This window comes from Callionymus lyra, chromosome 16 (assembly GCF_982586985.1).
Source record: "Callionymus lyra chromosome 16, fCalLyr1.hap1.1, whole genome shotgun sequence".
NCBI classification, from domain to species: domain Eukaryota; kingdom Metazoa; phylum Chordata; class Actinopteri; order Syngnathiformes; family Callionymidae; genus Callionymus; species Callionymus lyra.
In genome coordinates this window covers 16291709-16318237 of record NC_141833.1, presented here as the reverse complement: position 1 = coordinate 16318237, position 26529 = coordinate 16291709, and the positions used below count along the sequence as shown (strand labels likewise).

Here is a 26529-nt window from a genome sequence, read left to right as displayed (position 1 = left end):
TTCTTAAAAATTAGAAAAACTTTCATTAATGTATTGAAATAGTGGATTTGCTTTGGATCAGGTTTAAAAGCTGCTGGAGTCCATTGTATCCCCTCGTCCTCAGTCATAGCCGAGATCTCGCAGGATTTCATCGCTCCTTTAGCCACGAGGACGTAGTGATTGCTGCCATCTAGTGGCCGGAATTGTAAATGCAACACGAAAATGAACACCTTGATTATTTGCATTTTAAAGACATTTGATAAAATAAACATTTAATAAAGGAATTATTTAAAAAAAGAAAATGATTACTTTATAATAAAATGATTAAAAAACAACAACTATATATCGATACGATGCCGTTAAATAAGAATACATTATCGTGGAAAAACAATGAGGAGTTTGAGTCTCAGATTAACTCCAGTGCAGTTGGAATTAAAAACAACCTCGGCCCCCCAAGACCTCAGATGATGAGGATTTTAAGGAAACGAAATAGAAAAAAAAAATCACACTGAGTTTAAAGAAACTCAAGAGTGGACGTGATCACATGACTACATCACAGCCCAAGTAAGATGAACCAGCAGATAACAGAGCAGCCATATTCAGAACACACACACACACACACACACACACACACACACACACACACACACACACACACACACACACACACACACACACACACACACACACACACACACACACACACACACACACACACACACACACACACACACACACACACACACACACACACACACACACACCAGCAAAGTGCCAGCCGTGACACCCAATATGGGTCAACAGCCTTTTTGGGTCAGTCTCTGCTCTGAGCTCGCCCCCCCGCTGTGACCAACCGGACCTGAGATACGTCATATCTGCCCTCCCCCCCACATCAACACCCCGAAAATAATGTTAACACGGAGCGAACCAGAGCGAGGAATGTTGCGGCCGATGAATATTAAACACCTAAAGTGGATCCACGGAAGCGGCCGACGGACTCCGACTTCCTGCTTCAGACAGGAAGTAGGTCAAGATAAAAGCTCGGCGTAGAAACTGCTGCTGAATTTTTTATACTTTAATAGACTTGATTTAAGCATTTTGCTCCGGAAACATGCCGTGAACAAACGCTCCGTTTGTTTGACGTGGAAAATCATGTTTCTTTTCATTTAAAAGTTGTTTTTTTTCCGACAAGTCCTAGTGTTTTTACTGAAAATGTCAATGAATAAATGAATTAATATTCTGCTAAAACTTTTTATTTTACATGTTAATGTGATGTTGTTTTTGTAAATATATATATATTTTTTTTACATTTTTTAACAGTTTAAAGATTGTATATTTTTAAAGAACAATAAAAAAATAATAAACATCACAGAAAAAAAATAAAAACATTTTTTTAATTAATACAAAAATTACAAAACTACGGATTGGGAACAAACTTGCACATTGATAATAAAAATGGTAAATTTAGATTAATTTAATTTTCTTATTTAAAATATAAATGGGGGTTTAATGAAAAAAAAATGAAAAAAAATGGGTTAAATCAAAATATTCTTCTGAAAAATTGGGGGAAATTTTTTTTGAAAATCTATGTAGTTAAAGGAAAATAACATTTATATATAAACATTTAAAAATATACTTTTATTTGTTATTTACAAGACTATGAAGCAATATTCATGTAAGTTATAAACTATTTAAACATGTAATTCTCACACAATAATAACAATAATCCTGTTATAATTTATTTTAAACAGTGTAAAATAATTGTCTTTATAAATCATTTATTCTAGTAATCACTGACACGTTTGATATTTAAACAGTCGTAGTGATGCATTAAAATAAAGCGCCGTCTCTTCAATCCCCTCGACGCTGAAACAACAGCCCCCCCGCTGCGCCCCTAAATATGGCCGCCCTCTGCGCTCTAATCAGAATTAAGTGTTCGTCGGCTGCTCGCTCGTCCTAATCCAAGATTACACTGTTGTCAAAATAATTATCGCCGCCGCGTTCAACAGTCTTAACCGAGGCTCGTGAGAAAGTGTCGATCGATTTAACGGCGTCGCCGCCCGCCGAGTCCGCCAGCTGTCAATCAAAGCAGCCGCTGACGTCGGAATCACAGCTTGAAAACAGCTGCTGACGCTCAAGTAGTCGAGGTGCTGCAGGTAAAACACTGACATCTGTGTGTGTTGTCTGAACGAGTTCCGGGGACACAAACTTTTGACACAATTGTCGTCGACCTGAAGTATACAAACTTCCTCAATACACAACTTTAAGGCACTTTTAAACAAAATTTTACTTTAGTTGTTTTTGTACCACAGTAGTACTTAACATAGTGGTTACCAGATTTTCTAAAAGTAGGTAGTAATACAAGCGTGTTGTGGTAATAAAGATAGTAGTAGTATTTTAGAATTAGGTGTTGAAGTTGTAGTTTAAAAGTATAACTTGAAGTAGTGCTAGTTGTAATATTTTGAAAGTAAAAGGAAATCGACACATAGAACTTTGTCTTGCAGTAGAAATTGCAGTACTACACCAACTCAAAGTAGTTGATCTTACACAAGAAAGTATTTACACACTCAGTACTAGGCTAGGTTGTCTTGGTAATAGTTTTTTTTGTAGTGTTGGCCACGATAAAAGTAATAATTTCCAGATGAGAAGGAAAAACTTCAGGTTAAATTTATACTACAGTAGTTGTACTAATACATGAGATGATTAGTTTTTACCTACAGTAGTACTTGTTGTCCTCAAAACAGTAGTTAATGGATGTTCTTAAAGTAGTAAAGGTATACGAGTGAGTACTAGTACTACTTGTTCTGGTAGAATTAGTTTAGACGTAGTACTTAAAGTAGTATTTTATTTTTTTATTTTGAAGTACATGTAAATAGAACTAGAACTTAAGAGTTTGAGATTCGGATCTATAGGTAGTAGTACTTTGTCTTACAGTAAAAAAAGGATGTATTACACCAACGCAAAGTAGTTGCTCTTACAGAAGTTTTTATACTAGAAATAACTTTTATAGAAGAAATATTTATACACACAGTACTTATAGGGATTGTCGTAGTTACAGATGTTTTTGTAGTATTGGCCTCGATTGATAAATAGAAGGTAAAAGTGCAGGTCAAAGTTCTACTGCAGTAATCATCGTAGTACTGCAGTAGTTATGCTAGTGATTTTGTTGTGTATGCAGCTGTGTGTGAGCTCCTCAGAACGACTGCTGGATAAAAACATGTTGAGACGAGAGTGTGTGTGTGTGTGTGTGTGTGTGTTTTGTTTGCTCAGGTTTGGTCCCACACTAACAGATCGTAGTAATCTTTAGTATCCGAGGTAAACAGATGGTTCGTCAGCGAACGTCTCCGAACACGAGTTAACAGGATATAATTACCAGACGACACACAACAACACACAGTAACAGATTGTGCGACTCTGCCGGGTCAGATGTGCGGGATTAGAACCACATGGGAAACAAACACTGGGAGCCGGGGCTGGATTACGCAGGATCACAGCAGCTCTTTAATCTACGGGGCGAGGACGTGAAGTTTGGGAAGTTCAGTGAAATTATGTTTAAGCTGCAGGGGGAGCCGGGGGGCTCGTCCAGGTCCGCCCGGAGCCGCCGAACCGGGTCGGAAGAATGTTGAGATTAACGGCGTTAAACCAAAGAACCAGAGTCTGCCCGGGACCACGTTCAAGTCCACCGGGGGTTGGGGGGGGGGGGGGGGGGGGTCTGAGGACTTCACACTTTACAGTTAAGAAGTATCAATATGTGTGTAGAAGTATTGGTAGCAAGTTGGTAGAAGTAAAAACTGTTGTTGGTACTTTAAGTATAAGAGGTATTTGACCCGTCGCCCTCCCCGTCAGAAGGTGATCGACAGATGGACGGGCAGACCTGCAGGTTCTCAGCTTCCCTCGCGCCGACTCCCCCCGGGGGAGGTAGAATGTGATGGAGGTCGATCCAATCACAGCTTCTCTGTAGGAGCCAAAAATCGAATCAGGGAACATTCCTCCGAGATGACGTGGCTTCCTGCCGGAGGACGTTTGTTTGTGTCGTTATTGGATTTGTGGCTCTTGGTCTGAGCGGCTGCTGAGCCGAGGGGCCCCGGGTGCTCGGGTGACGCCGCAGATTCTGCAGTAGTTTCTGGTCATTATCTTCTTAGCGTTCTGTTGGTGCGGTTTAAACTGTAGTCATTAGCTCTACGTTTAAATACTGTTGTGCTTCTCACGGTTTTTATCTTTGGTTTATCAAGTGACAATTTTATACTGTAGTCATTAGCTCTACACTTAATACTGTTGTGCTTCTCACTGTTATATCTTTGTTTTATCAAGTGACAATTTTAAACTGAAGTCATTAGCTCTACGTTTAAATACTGTTGTGCTTCTCACTGTTTTATCTTTGTTTTATCAAGTGAGAATTTTAAACTGAAGTCATTAGCTCTACGTTTAAATACTGTTGTGCTTCTCACGGTTTTTATCTTTGGTTTATCAAGTGACAACTTTATACTGTAGTCATTAGCTCTACACTTAATACTGTTGTGCTTCTCACTGTTTTATCTTTGTTTTATCAAGTGACAATTTTATACTGTAGTCATTAGCTCTACGTTTAATACTTTTGTGCTCCTCACCGTTTTATCCTTGTTTTATCAAGTGACAATTTTATACTGTAGTCATTAGCTCTATAGTTAACACTATTGTGTTTCATACTGTTGTAGTTTTATTTATAAAGTCAGTTTTATACTGTAGTCATTAGCTCTACAGTTTACATTGTTGTGCTTCATAGTGTTGTAGTTTGGTTTTAAGAAGTTAGTTTTATACTGCAGTCATTATCTCTATAGTTTATACTATTGTGCTTCTTAATGTTGTAGTTTTGTTTTATGAATTCATAGTTCTGTACTGTAGCCATTAGCTCTACAAATACCACTGTTGTGCGTCTTACTGTTGTAGTTTTGTTTTAAGAAGTAATTGTTTTATACTGTAGTCATTAGCCAACAATTTACACTTATTGTGCTTTATACTGTTGTAGTTTGGTTTTATGAATTTATAGTTTTATACTGTAGTCATAAGCTCTTCAGTTAACACTGTTGTGCTTCTTACTGTTGTAGTTTTGTTTTAAGAAGTAATTGTTTTATACTGTAGTCATTAGCCAACAATTTACACTATTTTGCTTTATACTGTTAAAGTTTGGTTTTATGTATTTATAGTTTTATACTGTAGTCATTAGCGCTACAGTTTACACTGTTGTGCTTCTTACTGTTGTGGTTTGCTTTATTAAGTTATAGTTTTATACCGCAGTCATTAGCTCTACAGTTAACACTGTTGTGCTTCTTACTGTTGTAGTTTTGCTGTATTAAGTTATAGTTTTATACAGTAGTCATTAGCTCTACAGTTAACAGTGTTTTGCTTCTTACTGTTGTAGTTTTGCTGTATTAAGTTATAGTTTTATACAGTAGTCATTAGCTCTACAGTTAACAGTGTTTTGCTTCTTACTGTTGTAGTTTTCTTTTATTAAGTTATAGTTTTATACAGTAGTCATTAGCTCTACAGTTAACAGTGTTTTGCTTCTTACTGTTGTAGTTTTCTTTTATTAAGTTATAGTTTTATACAGTAGTCATTAGCTCTACAGTTAACAGTGTTTTGCTTCTTACTGTTGTAGTTTTCTTTTATTAAGTTATAGTTTTATACTGCAGTCATTAGCTCTATAGTTTACACTATTGTGCTTCATACAGTTGTAGTTTGGTTTTATGAATGTATAGTTTATACTGTAGTCATTAGCTCTACAGTTAACACTGTTGTGCTTCTTAACGTTTTAGTTTTGTTTTCCCAAGTTACAGTTTTATACTGTAGTCATTAGCTCTTTGTTCAATGCGGCTGGAGATGTTGTGAGGAAACTTTGTTAAAATAGACTCAAAACTAATCATTAAAAGTACTTTAATGAACAAGTTCTGAGAGGGGGAACCGCTGGAGTCGCCATAGCAACAAGTGCGCAGCCAATCAGAGCGCGGCGCAGGAAGACTCCACGCAGTCATGATTAATTAAGGAGATAATAACGAGCGTCACACCTCAGAGCGAGAAGATTCCACGAGACGCCGTCATCAATATTTCAGCGTAAAGCTAATATTTTCTTGTTGACTGAGGCCGCGGAGGACGAGCATCACGGCGGCGACGGGAAAATAAAACGCTCCTGAATTATGGATCGACAGAGTTCTGGGAGAAGATCCCGGGTCGTCCGGGGACGAGCGAAGACACGGAGGGTAAACGGGCCGGTTCGGATCCACGGAGCGAAGACCACCAGAGACATGTTCTCTTGGCTCGTCCTCACAACTGAGAGAAGATCAGCAGCAGGAAGTCTTTTGTTTACATTCCTGGATTACAACACACTTCCTCTACTTCCTGTCCAGACTTCCCTCCTTCCAGACGCCCCGAGATCTTCTGAGAGACTTACAAGTCCTCAACCAGCAGTACAATACGATAAATATACGATATATCGTGATACTGTAGTAACAAGTATATATTTGTAGTATCATCGAGTACTTCACTCTGATGGTGCAGAATTTACAGACCACATGACTCTTGATGAAGTCATTTGTTTTCAAACCAAAATATGTCCAAAAAGCTGCCGACTGTATCCTCTGGTCCTCAGTCACCGCTAGGATTTCATTGTTCCTTTAGCTGAGGAGGACATAATGATGTTGTGTGTGTGTGTGTGTGTGTGTGTGTGTGTGTGTGTGTGTGTGTGTGTGTGTGTGTGTGTTGTTTGCTCAGGTTTGGTCCCACACTAACAGATCGTAGTAATCTTTAGTATCCGAGGTAAACAGATGGTTCGTAGTAACAAGTATCCTCTCGTCCTTAGTCACCGCTAGGATTTCATTGTTCCTTTAGCTGAGGAGGACGTAATGACTGCTGCCAGCTAGCGGCCAGAACTTGAATTGCAAAACATTATTTTATTGTATAAACACTTAATTGAAATATAAACAAACAAAAAAAAAGATTATAAAAAAATGTGCTTTAAACAAAAATAACTTAAATAACATATTGCTGCAGAAATTACCGTAAAAAAATAAAAGGCGATATTTCAGTGTATTAAAATGTACTACCACTCTACTAGTAAGTTGATTTTTTCGCTTACAAAATTCCACGTAATCTACGTAAGAATTTGAACCTCAAACAGCAGCTCTTGTTTGAGTCACAAATGAATGACTCAGCTCTTTACTGCCACCTGGCGGCAGAAGTAGGATTATTACAGTCAAACTGTGGCAGAACATTAACTTCATCTGCTCTGAAGCCTGTCCTGGTTCTAATCAGAGTCTCTCCCGGATGAATTCGCTTCTAAGGAAGACGATAAGAGCTTTGTCTTCTGGCTCAGCTCCTTTTTTTTGCCCCCTCTGTTCAGATTGGCGTCTAAACTTCGATCGATATAAAACACAAATATTAACCGTTGTCGTCACAAACGCCTCCCTCGCTCCGACTGTCAAGAGCGAGGAGGCCATGAAAACACTGGAGAAGGCGAAGTGTTGGAAAAGGTCACGAGAGCTGCGGAGAGAGAGAGTCGGATAATCTCTCCCTCCCTCTCCCTTCACTCCCTGCTCCCCCGCGAGGACCAGGCGGCTGACATTTACCGCCGCACTGCTGCTGCTGTGATTACTCTCTCCTGCAGGTGAGCAGACCAGTACCTCGGGGACAACGGCGAGGCTCTTTGTAGGTCAAAGGTCAAACAAAAAACGACTCGCCAGGCCAGATGAATGGACTTCAGACCAACATCAGAGTAATAAAAGCACCGGCGACCACTCGACTCAAATCTTTCCTCCACAAAATGATTAAAAAAACCCTCTGCTAACCGTTAGCATCGCGTCACAACAATCAAAAGCTAACTTGTTAGCGAGCGGTCCTACCTGTCGGCGGAGGGCGGGCGGTCGTTCCGGGCTTTGCCGACTTGGGTGTAGAGCGAGTCCGAGTGCTGGTGCTGGTGGTACGGTGAGTAGTTTTCCCGGGGGCTGTGCGGCCGACCGTCCAGGGTGTTGACGCCCACGTAGGCGTGCCCGTCCACGTCGGACGCCCTCTCGGGCGAGCGGCTGATGTCCAGGATCTCGGCGTAGTCGCGCTCCCGGGCCTGGCGCTCGCGCAGCTCCCGCGTCTTCGCCTGGATCCTGGAGTCCAAAGTCAAAAACGAAACTGTCAGGAATGATTGACGCGTGTCTCTGGACAGGAAATGGACTCAAGAAGTACAGGAAGTACATCAGTGTCATCAGAATATTGAATTATGGAAGTTACATTTTTAGGTTGAAACCATAGTAATAATAATAATGAATCAATTTGTTCATTTTGTTATAATAGCGTCACCAGACAATACCAATGGAGCACCGAGCTACTTGATCAAACTTTCAGCCAATCACGTCACACGCAGACGATCAGGTGACGACGAATAAGAACCGAATTATCAATGCATTAGCTCTGTACTCTTTTAGTATTGTCTGGATTATACTGTATTTAAAAGGTAATAGATGAAAATTGTATATTGTTTTTCAAATTTTTTTTTTTTTTTTTTTTAAACATTGAATCAACTGTATCCTCTCGTCCTCAGTTGTAAACGCTTTAATTTGTTTAGAAACCAAAATATGTCTAAATATATCAGCTTTAAAAGCTGCTGGAGTCGACTGTATCCTCTCGTCCTCAGTTGTAACCGCTTTCATTTTTTTCTAAACCAAAATATGTCCAAATATTCTTTTAATTGACTTATGCAAATGTCAATGTCATTCATTCAATTGCCCGAAAAATAAAATTAAACATTCAAATATACAATTTATTGAATTTAACTATTAAATATATAAAAAAGAACAACATCATTTAAAAAAAAGAATAATAACCAGGCCACCAGACTATACCAATAGTGCACCGAGCTCTCAGCCAATCATGTGACTCAGACACAGCCATGTGACTGATCGAAAGGAATATTGTAACCACATTTTATAGTTAATAAATTGGACAAATTCAACTTTTTAATATATAAATTATTGAATTAAATCAGAAAAAAATGATCAAATGCTTAAAACAACAACATTCCAATACATAATAATCAAGTATAAACGTTAGAAAAGTGAGATCAAATCATTAATTATTGTGACGACACTGATGTTCGTCCAAACGAGTCACCAGAGAGATATCTTCTCTGCACTCGTTCATCACAGGAACATAAACGTGTCGCGGTTCATCGTCGTCAGTCTCCGGGAGAAAAGCTATAAATACCCAAAGCTGTGCGAGTCGGTAAACGTCGCCGTGAAACACACTTTAAATTTATCAACAAGTCGCCTCCGCGTCGAACGTCCCTCGCGCCTGTAACTCATCGTATGTTTCCGCCATTATGGCGAGAATAAACCTTCTCTCCAGCAGGTGGAAAAGGGGGCATAATGTGGGGGGGCGGGGGGGGCTGTAATAACATCGTCGGCAATTATCAGTTTTACAGCCGGCAATTATCGTCTCGCAGAGTTTCTGCAGGCGTTATGATGTGGGGAAGGTGGCGGCGAGGGATGGTGGAGGTCTCTTTATGCTCCAAGTCTCACTCCGTCATCGTAATCGCTCACGTCGCGTCCACCATCGGGACCAGAACGAGCGCCGGGGTCGACCCTGGTGGCCCCCCCGTCCGACTTGATGGAGCTTCTTTTAACGACGTCGCTTACGTAAACATGATGACTCGTGACTTTTGTAGAAACAGTTGATCAGAGCCATTGGAATTTAACCTTTTCAAGAGTTGAAACTTTTAATTCTTAAGCATTTCATATTTTTAAACAATTGAATTACATCATTTCTTTATTGGAAAGTTAAATTTGTTTTTTTTTGCACACTTAAATTAAAAAAATGAACATTTCTTTTCCTTTTTTATTTAATTTAATTTAATTTACACATATAGTGTTATAGTCTTATTCCAATAATTAAAAAATGGAGTTTCTACATTTAAAATTTTTTAATTTATAGCCTTTTGAATTCAATATAAAAATGTTGCTATAACATTGCCAGACAGTGCCAATAGAGCACCGAGCTACTTGTTCAAAATCTCAGCCAATCGTGCGACACGCAGAAGATCATGTGACGATGCATTAGCACTGGCCCCTCCCATTTATCACGGTGGATTCCAAAGTAACATTATTGTGCGGCGGCACTTTTATATCAATTATATTGAATTGTAAAGGCTACGAATTCAAAAATATTGAAATTAAAATTATTTTTTTTAAATTATTGGAATTAGAACATCAAACTCTATGTGTAAAAAAATTGAATGTGTTCATTTAAATACAATTTAATGATTAAAAATACTCATTTACCCTTTCAATAACCTTTCTATAAACACATTTTCTGACAGCACTCTGACACTACTCTATACTTTAATAGAAATCGTCACGTCAGGTCAAAAATGTCTCTTCAGTCGCTAGTTTTAATCATTTTAAACACATTTTAATAGAGTTTAAGTCTGGAAATAGACACTCAAGTCTTGTATAAACTCCGTACGGTGGAGAGAGCGACGACAGTCCGACTCCAGTTAATATCTCTCTTCCTTAAACCCTTCAGCTCTGGTGGGAAAACGACTAAAATTAGTCTCCTTAAGTCGACTGATCTGACACAACAGTCTAATCCAGGCGGTCCGAGCGACGTTGACTTTGGCTGAGTCGGCGGATTCGCGCGATTATCTAAAGGGCGCAGGAGGAAGTCGGACCCTCGCGGTGCGGCAGGAAGACGACGGTTTCCCACCGGCAAACTGTGTACACAAGTGGCCGAGATAAGATAAGGAGCCGCGCGTGGAACCCGGACCTCCGCTCCGCCTCGACCTCCCGGCGACATTAAGCAAGACTCGGTGAGTAAAGGAAGCTGCCGCGGGAGTGAAGACTTAATCGTCTGGTTTAAGAGGCTCCGGTTCCACACAAACACCGGCTGTCACTCAACGTCACGCTCGTGGAGTTCAACCGGTTCACGCCGGTAATTACCTCGTCCCACCCCTGACACCATTTGTAGAGGAAAGTGATGCAACTCAGCGAGCAGGTGACTTGAAGGTCGATACAACACGACGGAACAAACGTGATGAATCCTTACGAAGATGATACGGTTGGTTTTAGTGAAAACTAATGTGTAAGAAAATATAAATACACATAATTATTGACAGATATTTTTTGTCTATATTCAAAAGAAGTTTATTGATTTTTTTTCCCCCACTAATTAAAATCCCAACTGCAGTATTAGGTCATTTAAATCATATTTTATTTTGTTCTTTTACAGTTTATATTTCAATAAAGTTTGTATAAAACAAAATAGTTTTGTTTTATTTACAGTTAACATTAAAATATTCACAGCATCTGTTCATTTTTGTGTAGCAATTAACCTTCTGGCCGCTAGATGGCAGAAGTCATTACATCTTCCGTTGTTAAAGAAACAATGAAATCCCACGAGAGAGATCCTGGCGATGACTGAGGATCAGAGGATACAGTGGACTCACGCAGATTTTAAAGCTGATATTTGGACATATTTTGGTTTCAAAACAAATTAAAGCATTTACAACTGGGGACGAGAGGATACAGTGACTCCAGCAGCTTTTAAAGCTGATATTTGGACACATTTTGGTTTCAAAACAAATTAAAGCATTTAAAACTGGGGACGAGAGGATACAGTCGACTCCAGCAGCTTTTAAAGCTGATATTTGGACACATTTTGGTTTCAAAACAAATTAAAGCATTTACAACTGGGGACGAGAGGATACAGTCGACTCCAGCAGCTTTTAAAGCTGATATTTGGACATATTTTGGTTTCAAAACAAATGAAAGAGTGTGGTCTGTAAATTCTGTAACAGAGTAAAGTACTCGACAATACTACACATATACCCTTGTTACTACAGTATCACAATATATCACAAAATACCGTATGTATCGTAGCTAAAGTGCTGTAGTACTGGTCACAAATCCTTACAAAGATGATTAGGAATGTTGTTAGCTTAAAAACCAACTCACTGTTTGTGAAAATATAAGTGGGGGAAAAAATGTCAACTCTATAAATAAAGAGTCGACGCTAGTTAGCTTGATAGCGCCGACACATGCAGAACATCTTCCCTGTCCGACCCGCGATCGTACCTGCGTGGCATTTGAACAACCTTAACTGGATTTAAGGGAAACAAGGAGCGGCTGTTATCGCATCAGGGGGTGCGACCTGCTCGGCGGAGAAAGGAAATTACAAATCTCATTTTCATAACGAGCCGCCGCGGCGAACTACGACAGTCACGCCGATGCGGCGCGGGGGGAATTAATTAGCGTAGCATCCGTGGCGCTCGTGGCATTTACCGGCATAAAAGGAGCGGTTCCTGTGCTGACATTTGCCAGAAGGACGACAAGTCGCCGAGACTCACCTTTTAACTCTCGCAAGCTTCACCATCCTACTTCTGACACCACGCGTGCCCCCGTTTTAACGAACGAAAGAAAGAAGGACGTGAATGAACGAGCGAACGAACCTCTCCTGCTCCATCTTCATCCTCAGAGTCTCCTCCTCGGACACCTGCGACTCGTCCGTCCTCCACTTGTTGGAACCTTTGCGCTCCATCTTGTCTCCCACGCGATCGTCTTTGCGGTTTTTCCCGAACCTGGAACCAGAAAAACAAAATGGAGGATGAAGGCGTTAGCTTCACACAGCGACCTCAGAATCGTCTCGGCGACTACGGCAACACAATGAGAGTCTCACGATGACAATCATTCACCTAGAAGTTGGTTCGCAGGTTCTCAGACATAACAGTGTGTGTGTGTGTGTCAGGTTGTGTTTGCGTTTCTTCATGCCAGAGGGAAGTTCACAGACGCACAACGACACTGTCAATTTCAAATCTGTATGAAAGTGAAACCACAAAGTAGATAATCTCAAGAGTGTGTGTGTGTGTGTGTGTGTGTTAACAAGTGCTTCTTCAGGACCAAGTGCTTGTGTAAGTGTGTACGAGTGGTGGTGATGAAGTGTGTGCGTGTGAGAACTTGGATGAATGAATGATTGGTTGTAAAATGATGATCTTATGAGCTGATGTAGTGATGAAAACATGAATGGCTGACATGATAAATGAGCTAATGAAGTAATTCATGGATGACAAAGTGATGAGCTGATGGCGTGATGAACGGATGAAAGGCTGAGATGATAGTGTTGAATAGATGAGCTGATGAAGTGATGAATAAATGAAGTGGTGAACTAAGGAGCGGATGGCTTGATAAACAGGCGGATGCCTAAAATGAAATGATAAAATGAAGAATGGATTATCTAATGAAGTAATAAAAGGATGATGAAGTGATGAATAGATGAGCTAAAGAAATAATAAACTGATGATAAAGGGTTGAACAGATGATCTAATGAAGCGATGAATGCATGATGGAGGACTGAACATATGATGGAGGGATGAACATATGATGGAGTGATTAAGGTATGATGGAGTGATGAATGCATGATGGAGTGATTAAGGTATGATGTATTGATAAACGGATGATGGAGGGATGAACGTATGATGGAGTGATGAATGCATGATGGAGTGATTAAGGTATGATGTATTGATAAACGGATGATGGAGGGATGAACGTATGATGGAGTGATGAATGCATGATGGAGTGATTAAGGTATGATGTATTGATAAACGGATGATGGAGGGATGAACGGATGATGGAGGGATGAACGTATGATGGAGTGATGAATGCATGATGGAGTGATTAAGGTATGATGTAGTGATAAACGGATGATGGAGGGATGAACATATGATGGAGGGATGAATGGATGATGTAGTGATGAACCTTTGATCTAGGGATGAACATATGATGGAATGAACGTATGATGGAGGGATGAATGTATGATGGAGTGATGAACATATGATGGAGTGATGAATGCATGATGGAGTGATTAAGGTATGATGTAGTGATAAACGGATGATGGAGTGATGAACCTTTGATCTAGGGATGAACATATGATGGAATGAACGTATGATGGAGTGATTAAGGTATGATGGAGGGATTAAGGTATGATGGAGTGATGAACATATGATGGAGTGATGAACATATGATGAAGGGATGAGGAGGGTTGATGGTAGAAAAGAGCGTTCTTCCTCCACAGAAAGGCGTGACCCTGAGACGAGCCTCCACGAGTCTCTCAAGTGTCGACTCGTTCACTCGCTCTTTGACGGAACAGGCGGCGCCGCCAGTCGAGTTCTGGGCGCTGAGAGCGACTGGCGAGCGTCTGGCGAGCGGACAGACGGAGACGATCAAAGACGGACGAGGGTTGGCAGGACCGGCGTCTTGGCAGCAGTTGAAGGCGAGGATCAGGGGCGAGGACCGGAGGGGACGCGGAGGGTCAGAGGGACTCTCTTCACACGTCTGTCTGGACCCCAGACTCTGGTCCCATTAATCACTCTGGTGACCTTTGACCTGGACGTTCTCACAAACCTCCGACGCGTCCACGAGCGAGAAACAACCCGACAAATATTTCTGTGTCTCTGCAGCCGAGAAACGTTTGATGACATCGTTCTCGACTCGTTTGGTCTGTTAGTGGAATATATTGACTTTAGAGAATAAACTTTATATTTTCTTCTTTTAATGAATGAATTAAAAAATGTTTTCAAAAATTAATAAATATTTGTTTGCGTATAAAGTTATTATTCTTACTTAGAAATTTAATGTAATTTTTCTTTTTTATTTGATACATCTCAATTTATCATATTTTTAAGCATTTCATATTTATTTAATAAAAAGTATTTATTGAAAGGTTACATTCATTTTATTTTATAACAATAACAAACTATCTATGAAAACAAAAATCATTATTTGAAAATATTCAATTACATTCAATTATTCAAACAACAATGAAATGCTTAATGTTTAAAAAATAATGGTTAAAAATGCAACAAATAAACGTTTATGAATCATAAGCTTATTTTATACTTTAACTTATTATTTTATTTTAAAGTTATTTAACATTTTCTCGTCACATTTCTTCTTCTTTTATTCATCCCTTCTTTCTTTTGACTTGAAGGCCATTATAAGAGGAAACCCTGATCTGGAGGAACTCATGATTGACTGGTCACTCTGCCCCCTGCTGGACTGGAGGTTGTATTGAATCGTACCTGAACATCTCTCCGAGACCCTTCAGCATCCCCTTCTTGGACTTCCCCTTCTCCTTGTCCTTCCCTCCGTCCTGCTTCTTCTTCTCCTTCCCTCCCTTCTCCTTCTTCTTCTCCTCTTTGGTTTTGTTGGTGCCGTTGAGCAACGGCTTCTCGCCGACGTTCAGCGGCGTCTGGTCGGCGATGGTGGACACGGAGTCTCTGCCGGACCTGGAGCTCTCCTCGGTGTCCTCCTCCACTGGACACAGACATGGGAGTGAGGACCTCTATCGCAGTGGTCAGTGGTCGAGAGGACGGTCACTCACGCGTCTCCATGCCCTCGTCGTCGTCCTCGGTGGCGGGCGCCCGGTCGTACGACTTGTCGATGGCGGCCCGGAAGCTCTCGTTGCAGCCCCGGCCTCGGATGATCCGGGGGCGGGGCCTGTGGAAGGGGAGGTCTCCGTTCAGGGTCACCTCGGCGACGGCGGTCTGCAGACTCTCCAGCGAGCTTGACTTCTTCAGACCCAGAGACGGACCCACGTCCCTCGTGGAGGAGCCTGAGAGGAGAGCAGCAGACGTTACCGGTGGACGGATGAAGGATTATAATCTGAGCTGAGATTATCAAACTACACTGATTATCATTTTTAATTCAGTCAACGAGTCAGTCTGGTTCTGATCCAGCGTCTTATAATATGTCTCACACATTCATCTTAATGCGTATCACAAATTCATCAATCCATCCATCCATCATCACGTGTGTCACACATTCATCCATCCATCCATCGTCTCACAAATTCATTCATCCATCATAACACGTCATCCGTCCATCATAACAAGTCTCACACATTCATCCGTTCATCATGACACGTCATCAGTTCATCATAACAAGTCTCACACATTCATCTGTTCATCATAACAAGTCTCACACATCATCAGTTCTTCATAACATGTCTCACACGTTCATCTGTTCATCATAACAAGTCTCACACATCATCAGTTCTTCATAACATGTCTCACACGTTCATCATAACAAGTCTCACACATTCATCTGTTCATCATAACAAGTCTCACACATTCATCTGTTCATCATAACAAGTCTCACACATCATCAGTTCTTCATAACATGTCTCACACGTTCATCATAACAAGTCTCACACATTCATCTGTTCATCATAACAAGTCTCACACATCATCAGTTCATCATAACATGTCTCACACGTTCATCATAACAAGTCTCACACATTCATCTGTTCATCATAACAAGTCTCACACATTCATCTGTTCATCATGACACGTCATCCGTTCATCATGACACGTCATTAGTTCATCATAACATGTCTCACACGTTCATCATAACAAGTCTCACACATTCATCCGATCATAACACGTCATCCGTTCATCATAACACGTCTCACACGTTTATCATAATGCGTATCACAAATTCATCAATCCATCCATCATCACGTGTGTCACAAATTCATCCATCCATCCATGGTCTCACAAATTCATTCATCCATCCATCATAACACGTCATCCGTCCATCATAACAAGTCTCACACATTCATCCGTTCATCATAAAACATCATCAGTTCATCATGACACGTCATCAGTTCATCATAACAAGTCTCACACATTCATCTGTTCATCATAAAACATCATCAGTTCATCATGACACGTCATCAGTTCATCATAACAAGTCTCACACATTCATCTGTTCATCATAAAACATCATCAGTTCATCATGACACGTCATCAGTTCATCATAACAAGTCTCACACATTCATCTGTTCATCATAAAACATCATCAGTTCATCATGACACGTCATCAGTTCATCATAACATGTCTCACACGTTCATCATAACAAGTCTCACACATTCATCCGATCATAACACGTCATCCGTTCATCATAACACGTCTCACACGTTTATCATAATGCGTATCACAAATTCATCAATCCATCCATCATCACGTGTGTCACAAATTCATCCATCCATCCATGGTCTCACAAATTCATTCATCCATCCATCATAACACGTCATCCGTCCATCATAACAAGTCTCACACATTCATCCGTTCATCATAAAACATCATCAGTTCATCATGACACGTCATCAGTTCATCATAACAAGTCTCACACATTCATCTGTTCATCATAAAACATCATCAGTTCATCATGACACGTCATCAGTTCATCATAACATGTCTCACACGTTCATCATAACAAGTCTCACACATTCATCCGATCATAACACGTCATCCGTTCATCATAACACGTCTCACACGTTTATCATAATGCGTATCACAAATTCATCAATCCATCCATCATCACGTGTGTCACAAATTCATCCATCCATCCATGGTCTCACAAATTCATTCATCCATCCATCATAACACGTCATCCGTCCATCATAACAAGTCTCACACATTCATCCGTTCATCATAAAACATCATCAGTTCATCATGACACGTCATCAGTTCATCATAACAAGTCTCACACATTCATCTGTTCATCATAAAACATCATCAGTTCATCATGACACGTCATCAGTTCATCATAACAAGTCTCACACATTCATCTGTTCATCATAAAACATCATCAGTTCATCATGACACGTCATCAGTTCATCATAACAAGTCTCACACATTCATCTGTTCATCATAAAACATCATCAGTTCATCATAACAAGTCTCACACATTCATCCGTTCATCATAAAACATCATCAGTTCATCATGACACGTCATCAGTTCATCATAACAAGTCTCACACATTCATCTGTTCATCATAAAACATCATCAGTTCACCATGACACGTCATCAGTTCATCATAACAAGTCTCACACATTCATCTGTTCATCATAAAACATCATCAGTTCATCATGACACGTCATCAGTTCATCATAACAAGTCTCACACATCATCAGTTCATCATAAAACATCATCAGTTCATCATAACAAGTCTCACACATTCATCTGTTCATCATAAAACATCATCAGTTCATCATGACACGTCATCAGTTCATCATAACAAGTCTCACACATCATCAGTTCATCATAACAAGTCTCACACATTCATCTGTTCATCATAAAACATCATCAGTTCATCATGACACGTCATCAGTTCATCATAACAAGTCTCACACATCATCAGTTCATCATAACAAGTCTCACACATTCATCTGTTCATCATAAAACATCATCAGTTCATCATGACACGTCATCAGTTCATCATAACAAGTCTCACACATCATCAGTTCATCATAACAAGTCTCACACATTCATCTGTTCATCATAACAAGTCTCACACATCATCAGTTCTTCATAACATGTCTCACACGTTCATCATAACAAGTCTCACACATTCATCTGTTCATCATAACAAGTCTCACACATTCATCTGTTCATCATGACAAGTCTCACACGTTCATCATAACATGTCTCACATGTTCATCATAACAAGTCTCACACATTCATCTGTTCATCATGACAAGTCTCACACATCATCAGTTCATCATAACATGTCTCACACATCATCAGTTCATCATAACATGTCTCACACGTTCATCATAACAAGTCTCACACATTCATCCGATCATAACACGTCATCCATTCATCATAACACGTCTCACACATTCATCATAACACGTCATCCGTTCATCATAACACGTCTCACACATTCATCATAACACTTCATCCGTTCATCATAACAAGTCATCCGTTTATCATGACACCTCTCATCCGTTCATCATAACAAGTCATCCGTTTATCATGACACCTCTCATCCGTTCATCATAACACATCTCACACATTCATCTGTTCATCATGACACATCATCAGTTCATCATAACATGTCTCACACGTTCATCCGTTCATCATAACTTGTCTCACACATTCATCCATTCATCATAACTTGTCTTAGACATCCATCATAAAAGTTCTGAATGGTGATAATTCATCCATCCAGTTGGTCCATCCCTCCTTCTATTTTCTTCCTCATCTATCCACACACCATTTCCTTCCTTCTATCCACACACATTTTTCATCCCTTCATCACACTCCCCACACATCCATACTTACACAAACATCCTTAATCTTAACTTTCAACTTTCATCTCAACTATGAGGCGATAATCTGGTGGGATTACAGTTTCAGATTATTCCGGAGAGTGAAGTGGTTGGTTTGGTGTGAAGGTGAACACATGACTGTCGTTAACAATCTCATTATGACGAGGAAAAACTTTTTCATTCGACAAGATTACATGTTAATCTGCAGCAGATTATGGTTAATATCTGTGATGCAGCGCCTGAATATTCAACTGTTGCATCTCATCAGTTGTTGCTTTTCTTTTTTTGGGAGGAGGAGGAGGAGGAGGAGGAGAAGAGGAGGAGGAGGAGGAGGAGGAGGAGGAGGAGGAGGAGGAGGAGGAGGAGGAGGAGGAGGAGGAGGAGGAGGAGGAGGAGGAGGGGATGTGACCAGCACATGGATAATCCCGGCGGCGCTTACCTGCGTCCTCGAAGCGAGCGTGAAGGTTAATCTCATCTGCGACTGTTAAAAGGAAGCGGGAGGAAAGACGGGGAGGAGCTCGGTTAGTACAGGTCACATTCCACATGCAAACAACCATCAGACCAGAGACAGGCGAGCAGAGAGACAGACGAGCAGAGAGACAGACGAGCAGAGAGACAGGCGGGCAGAGAGACACCAGACCAGTGAGATGGTGAGACAGCGTCGCAGTGAGACAGACAGCAGCCGTACAGATTAGACGGGATTATACGAAGAAGGAAAGAAGTTTAAATAAAATTGGAAATACTGTTTTCTAGACGCACAAGGACATTTCCACACATGTAGCATTAGCTAGATGCTAGCTACATGCTAGCTACATGCTACAAGGGCTAGTTTCAACTTTTAAATTATCCCCTTAAATTGTTTAAGAAGTTTCAAAATCTTATTTGCTTTAGTGGCACTTCCTACAGTAGCACTAGTAGCTATTAGCTACTAAGTACATTAGCTATGTTAGCAAACACTTTAGCACTTATATTAGCATCTTCTACATTATAAACAAGATTATTATTTGATCAAATGTATCATAGAAATAAACAATAAAAATAACAGCTACATTAGCAAACATGCTATGCTACGTATACGATCCAGTACAATAAAAGTACAACATTAGCATCTATTTCAAGATTAGCACTAGCATTAACAGCTACTGTGACAAGATGAAGGGCATTGCTAAGATAATGTGTTTAAATGGTTCCATATATGAGCAAAAGACAAAGTTAGCAAAATGTGAGAGAAAAAGCAGAAATCAAGACTCACAGGCAGGATCGTCGAGATAAAGACACAATATAGAACTTTTACTTCTTTTTTTGGAACTAAATTGAATAAAGACGCGTTCTGAATAAAGTTGAAATTTTAAACGAATCAGAAAGAGGAAACATTTCAAGTGATTTGTTTGCTTTGCTGACAAAACAGAATATAATTCATGAAATAAATTAAAATAAGACGAGAATAAAATAAAATAAATAAAAATAAATAAGTGACACATGATTATGGGAGAAAAAAACAAAATTGATTAAAAGATTACAGTTATATGGTCATCACTTTATTTTATTAATCTCATGTTGTTTATTTGTTTTTTATTTTAAAAAAAACAACAGATTTCTAATAAATTATATGAAAGGATGAACAGAATATATCAAATGAAAAAAGGGACATTTGTCTATTATGAGTAATTTTATAAATAAGTATTATAATATAGGATTTAGCTAAATGTTATTTAAACATAAAAAGTACAATCAGAAACAAACACATAAATACAAAGTTGGAAGTTATATGACCAAATGGAATTAAAATAAAGATTAAAATAATAGTTGTTAACTTCCTTTTCAGAGCAAATGCATTGAATGATAGATAATAAATATTTGATAAAATTCCTGAACAAGTTAAATTCATAAATCGACAGATAAATTATACTCCAGCCATGTCTGGACGCTCTCAATCTCTTAATTCATGTAACCATGGAAACCAGATGGAAGTCATTCAAATACAATCGGCTTGAACATGTTGAATTATAAAAGTACCATAATCAAAAGAACCAAGTAACTCAGAAGAGACGAGAGAACATTCCGGTAGATTATGTTTTCAACAATTTGCTGAAAAGAGCTGAAATTTTGAAAATAATCCATATTTAATTTGTGTTAATCTATTGAAATTCGAATTGAAATCTTTTGTGTTTTTAAAAATATTTTTCTTCTGCTTTTATTCATCCTAAAAATAATAGTTGGTTTATAAACAGGAAACGACTGCAATTGAGATTCTGAGTGCAGGTGTGCGTGGAGTGAAGCATCATGGGACAGCACCAGTACCTAGGTCCATGCTCTTGGACTTCCGCGTCTTGATGATCTCCAGCTGCGAAGCGTCGCCGAACTGCTTGGTGCGTTTCTCCGACATGCTCTGGCGTCCGAAACCTTCTCGATGGAACGCCAGGTCGTCGTCGTCGGGACCGCGTGGGCTGAAAGCGACGCAAGATTTCCGTCCAATAACGATTATCGACCACTAGGGGGGGTTCGGATCTAAAGAAAACACGCACCTGTGGTCGGGGGCCGGCGGCTCTTTGGCCCACGGCGGCGTGGAGTCGGAGTTGAAGCCCACGTCGTCGTGCGAGCTGGAGGACGACTGGTCGGAGAGGTGCGGCGGCAGCTGCGGCGGCCGGTCGTCCTCGATCATGACGGTGTCGTCCTGAGGCATGTTGACGGTCGGAGACAGCTGGTAGTTTCCTGGGGGACACGCGTGTTCAGATCAGGGGCCACGTTAGATACTAGGGCCGTGTCGAGAATCAGGCGATACGTGTCACAATACATGTGCTTCCATACGATATATACAAATACACTTTGAGGAAATAACGAAGTTTGCCAACTAGTGGCCAGAGGTTTAATTGCACCACACAAATGAATAAACGCTGCAAATATTTCAGTGTTTATTGTAAAAAACAAGCACTCTTAATTAAAATAAAATGCTATTTCAAAGGTAAAAAAATATATATATTTAAATATCGATTAAGTCCTATGTATCAGTACAGTATCAGGAATAGAAGTATCGAGATGTATTGTTGTATCGATAATATATACTGTGACTGTTACAAGGGTCCGTCAAGCTAACAGAAGGAGGGGACGAATGGAGAATTTAATATATCGTTAATATTTTTAAAAACCTTCTTGCTTTAGTCAAATTTTGTGAATTATTTCATTTTTAAATTCATTTTATTTAAAGATTCTAAAGGGGGAAAAAAAGAAGATATTTCATGTATTTTACCATTTAAAATAAAATACATTAAATGCAAAAAAGTAAAGTACTAGAAAAAATCCAAATAAAACCCATTGAAAGGAAGAAAACAGTCTTTAAACATTTATCTTTAACATGTTAAACTAGTAATTCTAACTAGTAAATTACTAGTAATACAACTTAAGATCAAAGGAAAAATGTCTTTATTTTTCTGTTTTTATCCATTCGTATCTTGAACGTTGTTTAATTAAATTTAGTGCATTATTTTTTCTGTATTAATTATGTATTATTTATAAATATCCAATTTAATGTGAAAGTCTCTTATTTTACTTTAATTTATTGTATTAATCTTTTTTATTTCATTTGTACTTTTTCACATATTTATATTCAGTAACGACCAAAACAAACTCCAGGGTTTGGTTTCAAACGCTGGCGATAAAAGTTTAGTGATCCACGGTTTGATAGAATCATCGTCGCGGACGAATAAAAAGTGTTTATTGACAAACGGGGAGAAGACGAGGCGAGACACTGAGGGAGGAAACGAAGCGTCTTCAGTAAATAAGACGAACCCATGAATATGAGAGTCGCTGTCATGGACTCGCCTGTTTAAACGATCACAGAGCCGCGGATCAAAGAGCAATGTTTTATTAAACGAAGCCACAACACAAAAGCTTGCAGAAACACAAGAGAGCCGCAGCACGGCTGCTAATCAGCTTATAGAGTTTGGTTTGTCGTGTCGCTCCGTGATTCATGCGCCGCCGCCGTAATAAAGATAAAAACTTCCTGCACACAAATAATAAAACACTCGCCTCGCTTTCGGAATAAACTCCCATTGAAATGCGGCGCATGAACGTTTTTAATCCAACGTTCAAAGAGGGAGCACGTGGAGAGGAGGGTGAGGAGGGTGAGGAGAGAGGCGAGGGTGAGGAGGGAGAGGAGGGAGAGGAGGGTGAGGAGGGTGAGGAGGGTGAGGAGGGAGAGGAGGGTGAGGAGGGAGAGGAGGGAGAAGAGGAGGGAGAGGAGGGAGAGGAGGGTGAGGAGGGTGAGGAGGGAGAGGAGGGTGAGGAGGGAGAGGAGGGAGAAGAGGAGGGAGAGGAGGGTGAGGAGGGAGAGGAGGGTGAGGAGGGAGAGGAGGGAGAGGAGGGAGAAGAGGAGGGAGAGGAGGGAGAGGAGGGTGAGGAGGGAGAGGAGGGTGAGGAGGGAGAGGAGGGTGAGGAGGGGGTGAGGAGGGTGAGGAGGGTGAGGAGGGTGAGGAGGGTGAGGAGGGTGAGGAGGGTGAGGAGGGAGAGGAGAGAGGCGAGGGTGAGGAGGGAGAGGAGGGTGAGGAGGGTGAGGAGGGGTTGAGGAGGGTAAGGAGGGTGAGGAGGGAGAGGAGGGTGAGGAGGGTGAGGAGGGTGAGGAGGGAGAGGAGGGAGAGGAGGGTGAGGAGGGTGAGGAGGGGTTGAGGAGGGTGAGGAGGGTGAGGAGGGTGAGGAGGGTGAGGAGGGAGAGGAGGGTGAGGAGGGTGAGGAGGGTGAGGAGAGAGGCGAGGGTGAGGAGGGAGACGAGGGTGAGGAGGGTGAGGAGGGTGAGGAGGGTGAGGAGGGAGAAGAAGGTGAGGAGGGTGAGGAGGGTGAGGAGGGAGACGAGGGAGACGAAGGAGGGGGTGAGGAGGGTGAGGAGGGAGACGAGGGTGAGGAGGGAGGCGAGGGAGACGAAGGAGGGGGTGAGGAGGGTGAGGAGGGAGACGACAGAGGGGGAGACGAGGGTGAGGAGGGAGACGAGGGTGAGGAGGGAGGCGAGGGAGGGGGTGAATCAAAAGAAGAGCAGATTTAAAAGAGCAGAGAATTTTGAACTTCAGCTGCAGCTCAACGATAGTCTTACCTACATCACCTGGAGCTGTGTGTGTGTGTGTGTGTGTGTGTGTGTGTGTGTGTCTGTCTATGTGTCTGTCTATGTGTCTGTCTATGTGTCTGTCTATGTGTGTTTATGTGTGTGTGTGTGTGTGTGTGTGTGTGTGTGTGTGTGTGTGTGTGTGTGTGTGTGTGTCTATGTGTCTGTCTATGTGTGTTTCTGTGTGCGTGTCTGTGTGTGTGTCTGTGTGTGTGTCTGTGTGTGTGTCTGTGTCTGTCTATGTATGTGTCTGTGTCTGTCTATGTGTGTGTATGTACGAGTGTGTGTCTGTGTTAGAGTCTGTCTGTTTTTGTCAGGGTCAGCCGTCGGTGTATGTGTCTTTGTGTGTGTCTGTCTGTGTTTGTGTCTTTGTATGTGTCTGTCTGTGTATGTGTCTTTGTGTGTGTCTGTCTGTGTATGTGTCTTTGTGTGTGTCTGTCTGTGTTTGTGTCTTTGTATGTGTCTGTCTGTGTATGTGTCTTTGTGTGTGTCTGTCTGTGTTTGTGTCTTTGTATGTGTCTGTCTGTGTATGTGTCTTTGTGTGTGTCTGTCTGTGTTTGTGTCTTTGTATGTGTCTGTCTGTGTATGTGTCTTTGTGTGTGTCTGTCTGTGTTTGTGTCTTTGTATGTGTCTGTCTGTGTATGTGTCTTTGTGTGTGTCTGTCTGTGTTTGTGTCTTTGTATGTGTCTGTCTGTGTATGTGTCTTTGTGTGTGTCTGTCTGTGTATGTGTCTTTGTGTGTGTCTGTCTATTTCTGTGTGTTAAAAAAGAGAGAGATAGTTTAAAATGTGAGGATGAAAAAGTGCCTGATTGAATGATTGAATGAATGAGTGAGTGAATGAGTGAAAGAGTGAGTGAATGAGTGAAAGAGTGAGTGAAAGAGTGAGTGAAAGAGTGAGTGAGTGAGTGAGTGAATGAGTGAAAGAGTGAGTGAGTGAATGAGTGAAAGAGTGAGTGAGTGAGTGAATGAGTGAAAGAGTGAAAGAATGAGTGAAAGAGTGAGTGAATGAGTGAAAGAGTGAGTGAATGAGTGAAAGAGTGAGTGAATGAGTGAAAGAGTGAGTGAATGAGTGAAAGAGTGAGTGAGTGAGTGAATGAGTGAAAGAGTGAAAGAATGAGTGAAAGAGTGAGTGAATGAGTGAAAGAGTGAGTGAAAGAGTGAGTGAGTGAGTGAGTGAATGAGTGAAAGAGTGAGTGAGTGAATGAGTGAAAGAGTGAGTGAGTGAGTGAATGAGTGAAAGAGTGAAAGAATGAGTGAAAGAGTGAGTGAATGAGTGAAAGAGTGAGTGAATGAGTGAATGAGTGAGTGAATGAGTGAAAGAGTGAGTGAATGAGTGAAAGAGTGAGTGAAAGAGTGAGTGAAAGAGTGAGTGAGTGAGTGAGTGAATGAGTGAAAGAGTGAGTGAGTGAATGAGTGAAAGAGTGAGTGAGTGAGTGAATGAATGAGTGAAAGAGTGAATGAATGAGTGACAGAGTGCAGGTCTCAGCTACAGTAGTGGTTCCGAGCGAGTGAACTGCTGCGAGCCACAAAGAGAACAATGACAGTGAAGAGTTGATCTGCTGCTGGAAAGAACAAGAGGGATTTAATCCTAATCCTGTTCATCTCCGTCCTCTGAGGGAGGCGAGGATCAACACTCGCTCGTCCTCGAGTCACGGGCACCATAGACCCAGAGACTCCATGAGTCAGACTCACTTCCTCCTGACCCGAGTCACGAGGAGTCCCTCAAGAACCGACTCAAACCAACCGACTCACCGATGGTGCGCGGCATGGTTCCGTGTCGCGGCATCAGGTTGTCGTCCAGACCGTCCAGACCTCCGTAGAGCGAGTGCGAGATCCTGCGCTCGTGCTCGTCCAGACTCGTGTTCATGGTCTGCTGCGGAGTACCCGGAGTATCCTGGGGAGGAGAGCGTTTTTATGATTGATTCGACAGAATCGACGAGTGTCATCGAGAGTCACATGATTTTTATTGATTATCCTTTATTCTGCTTATAATGGGAAAATTTGAGTTGTAAAAATATATAAACAATACAAATAAAGATAATAAAAACAAAACAATAATGAACACAACTAGTAAAACTTCAATAAATAATAATAATAATAATAAATAAGTCTTAATATATCAACAAAAATAAACATTTATAACAAAACAATATCTTATGTAAATAGTTATCTTTCATTCATACATTACAGAAAAGGAGGAAATAACTAATAATAATATATATATTTATATGTATTTAAAGACAGACCACAGTGGACAGGAAAGGAAGGCGCATTTATTTTTATTTTATATTTTTTGTGACATTTTTCACGATATGTTCTAATTTATTTTATTTTATT

At 40.7% G+C, this 26529-nt stretch overlaps 1 protein-coding gene across 5 annotated transcripts in view; it reads right to left on the bottom strand.

Moving 5' to 3' along the window:
- pard3ab (par-3 family cell polarity regulator alpha, b) overlaps nucleotides 1-26529 on the bottom strand; it is a 121801-nt gene that overhangs the window by 22837 nt on the left and 72435 nt on the right. For 3 of the 5 annotated variants that reach the window (XM_087811121.1, XM_087811122.1, XM_087811123.1), the window contains 7 exons: nucleotides 25945-26086; nucleotides 21629-21815; nucleotides 21405-21550; nucleotides 15367-15597; nucleotides 15065-15299; nucleotides 12440-12568; nucleotides 7851-8105 (listed from right to left, as the gene is read on the bottom strand). In XM_087811121.1, coding sequence (XP_087667247.1) covers nucleotides 7851-8105; nucleotides 12440-12568; nucleotides 15065-15299; nucleotides 15367-15597; nucleotides 21405-21550; nucleotides 21629-21815; nucleotides 25945-26086 — 1325 coding nt within the window. Of the gene's footprint in view, nucleotides 1-7850; nucleotides 8106-12439; nucleotides 12569-15064; nucleotides 15300-15366; nucleotides 15598-19542; nucleotides 19585-21404; nucleotides 21551-21628; nucleotides 21816-25944; nucleotides 26087-26529 lie in introns of all 5 variants that reach the window. The other 2 variants (XM_087811119.1, XM_087811120.1) reach the window with 1 other exon arrangement.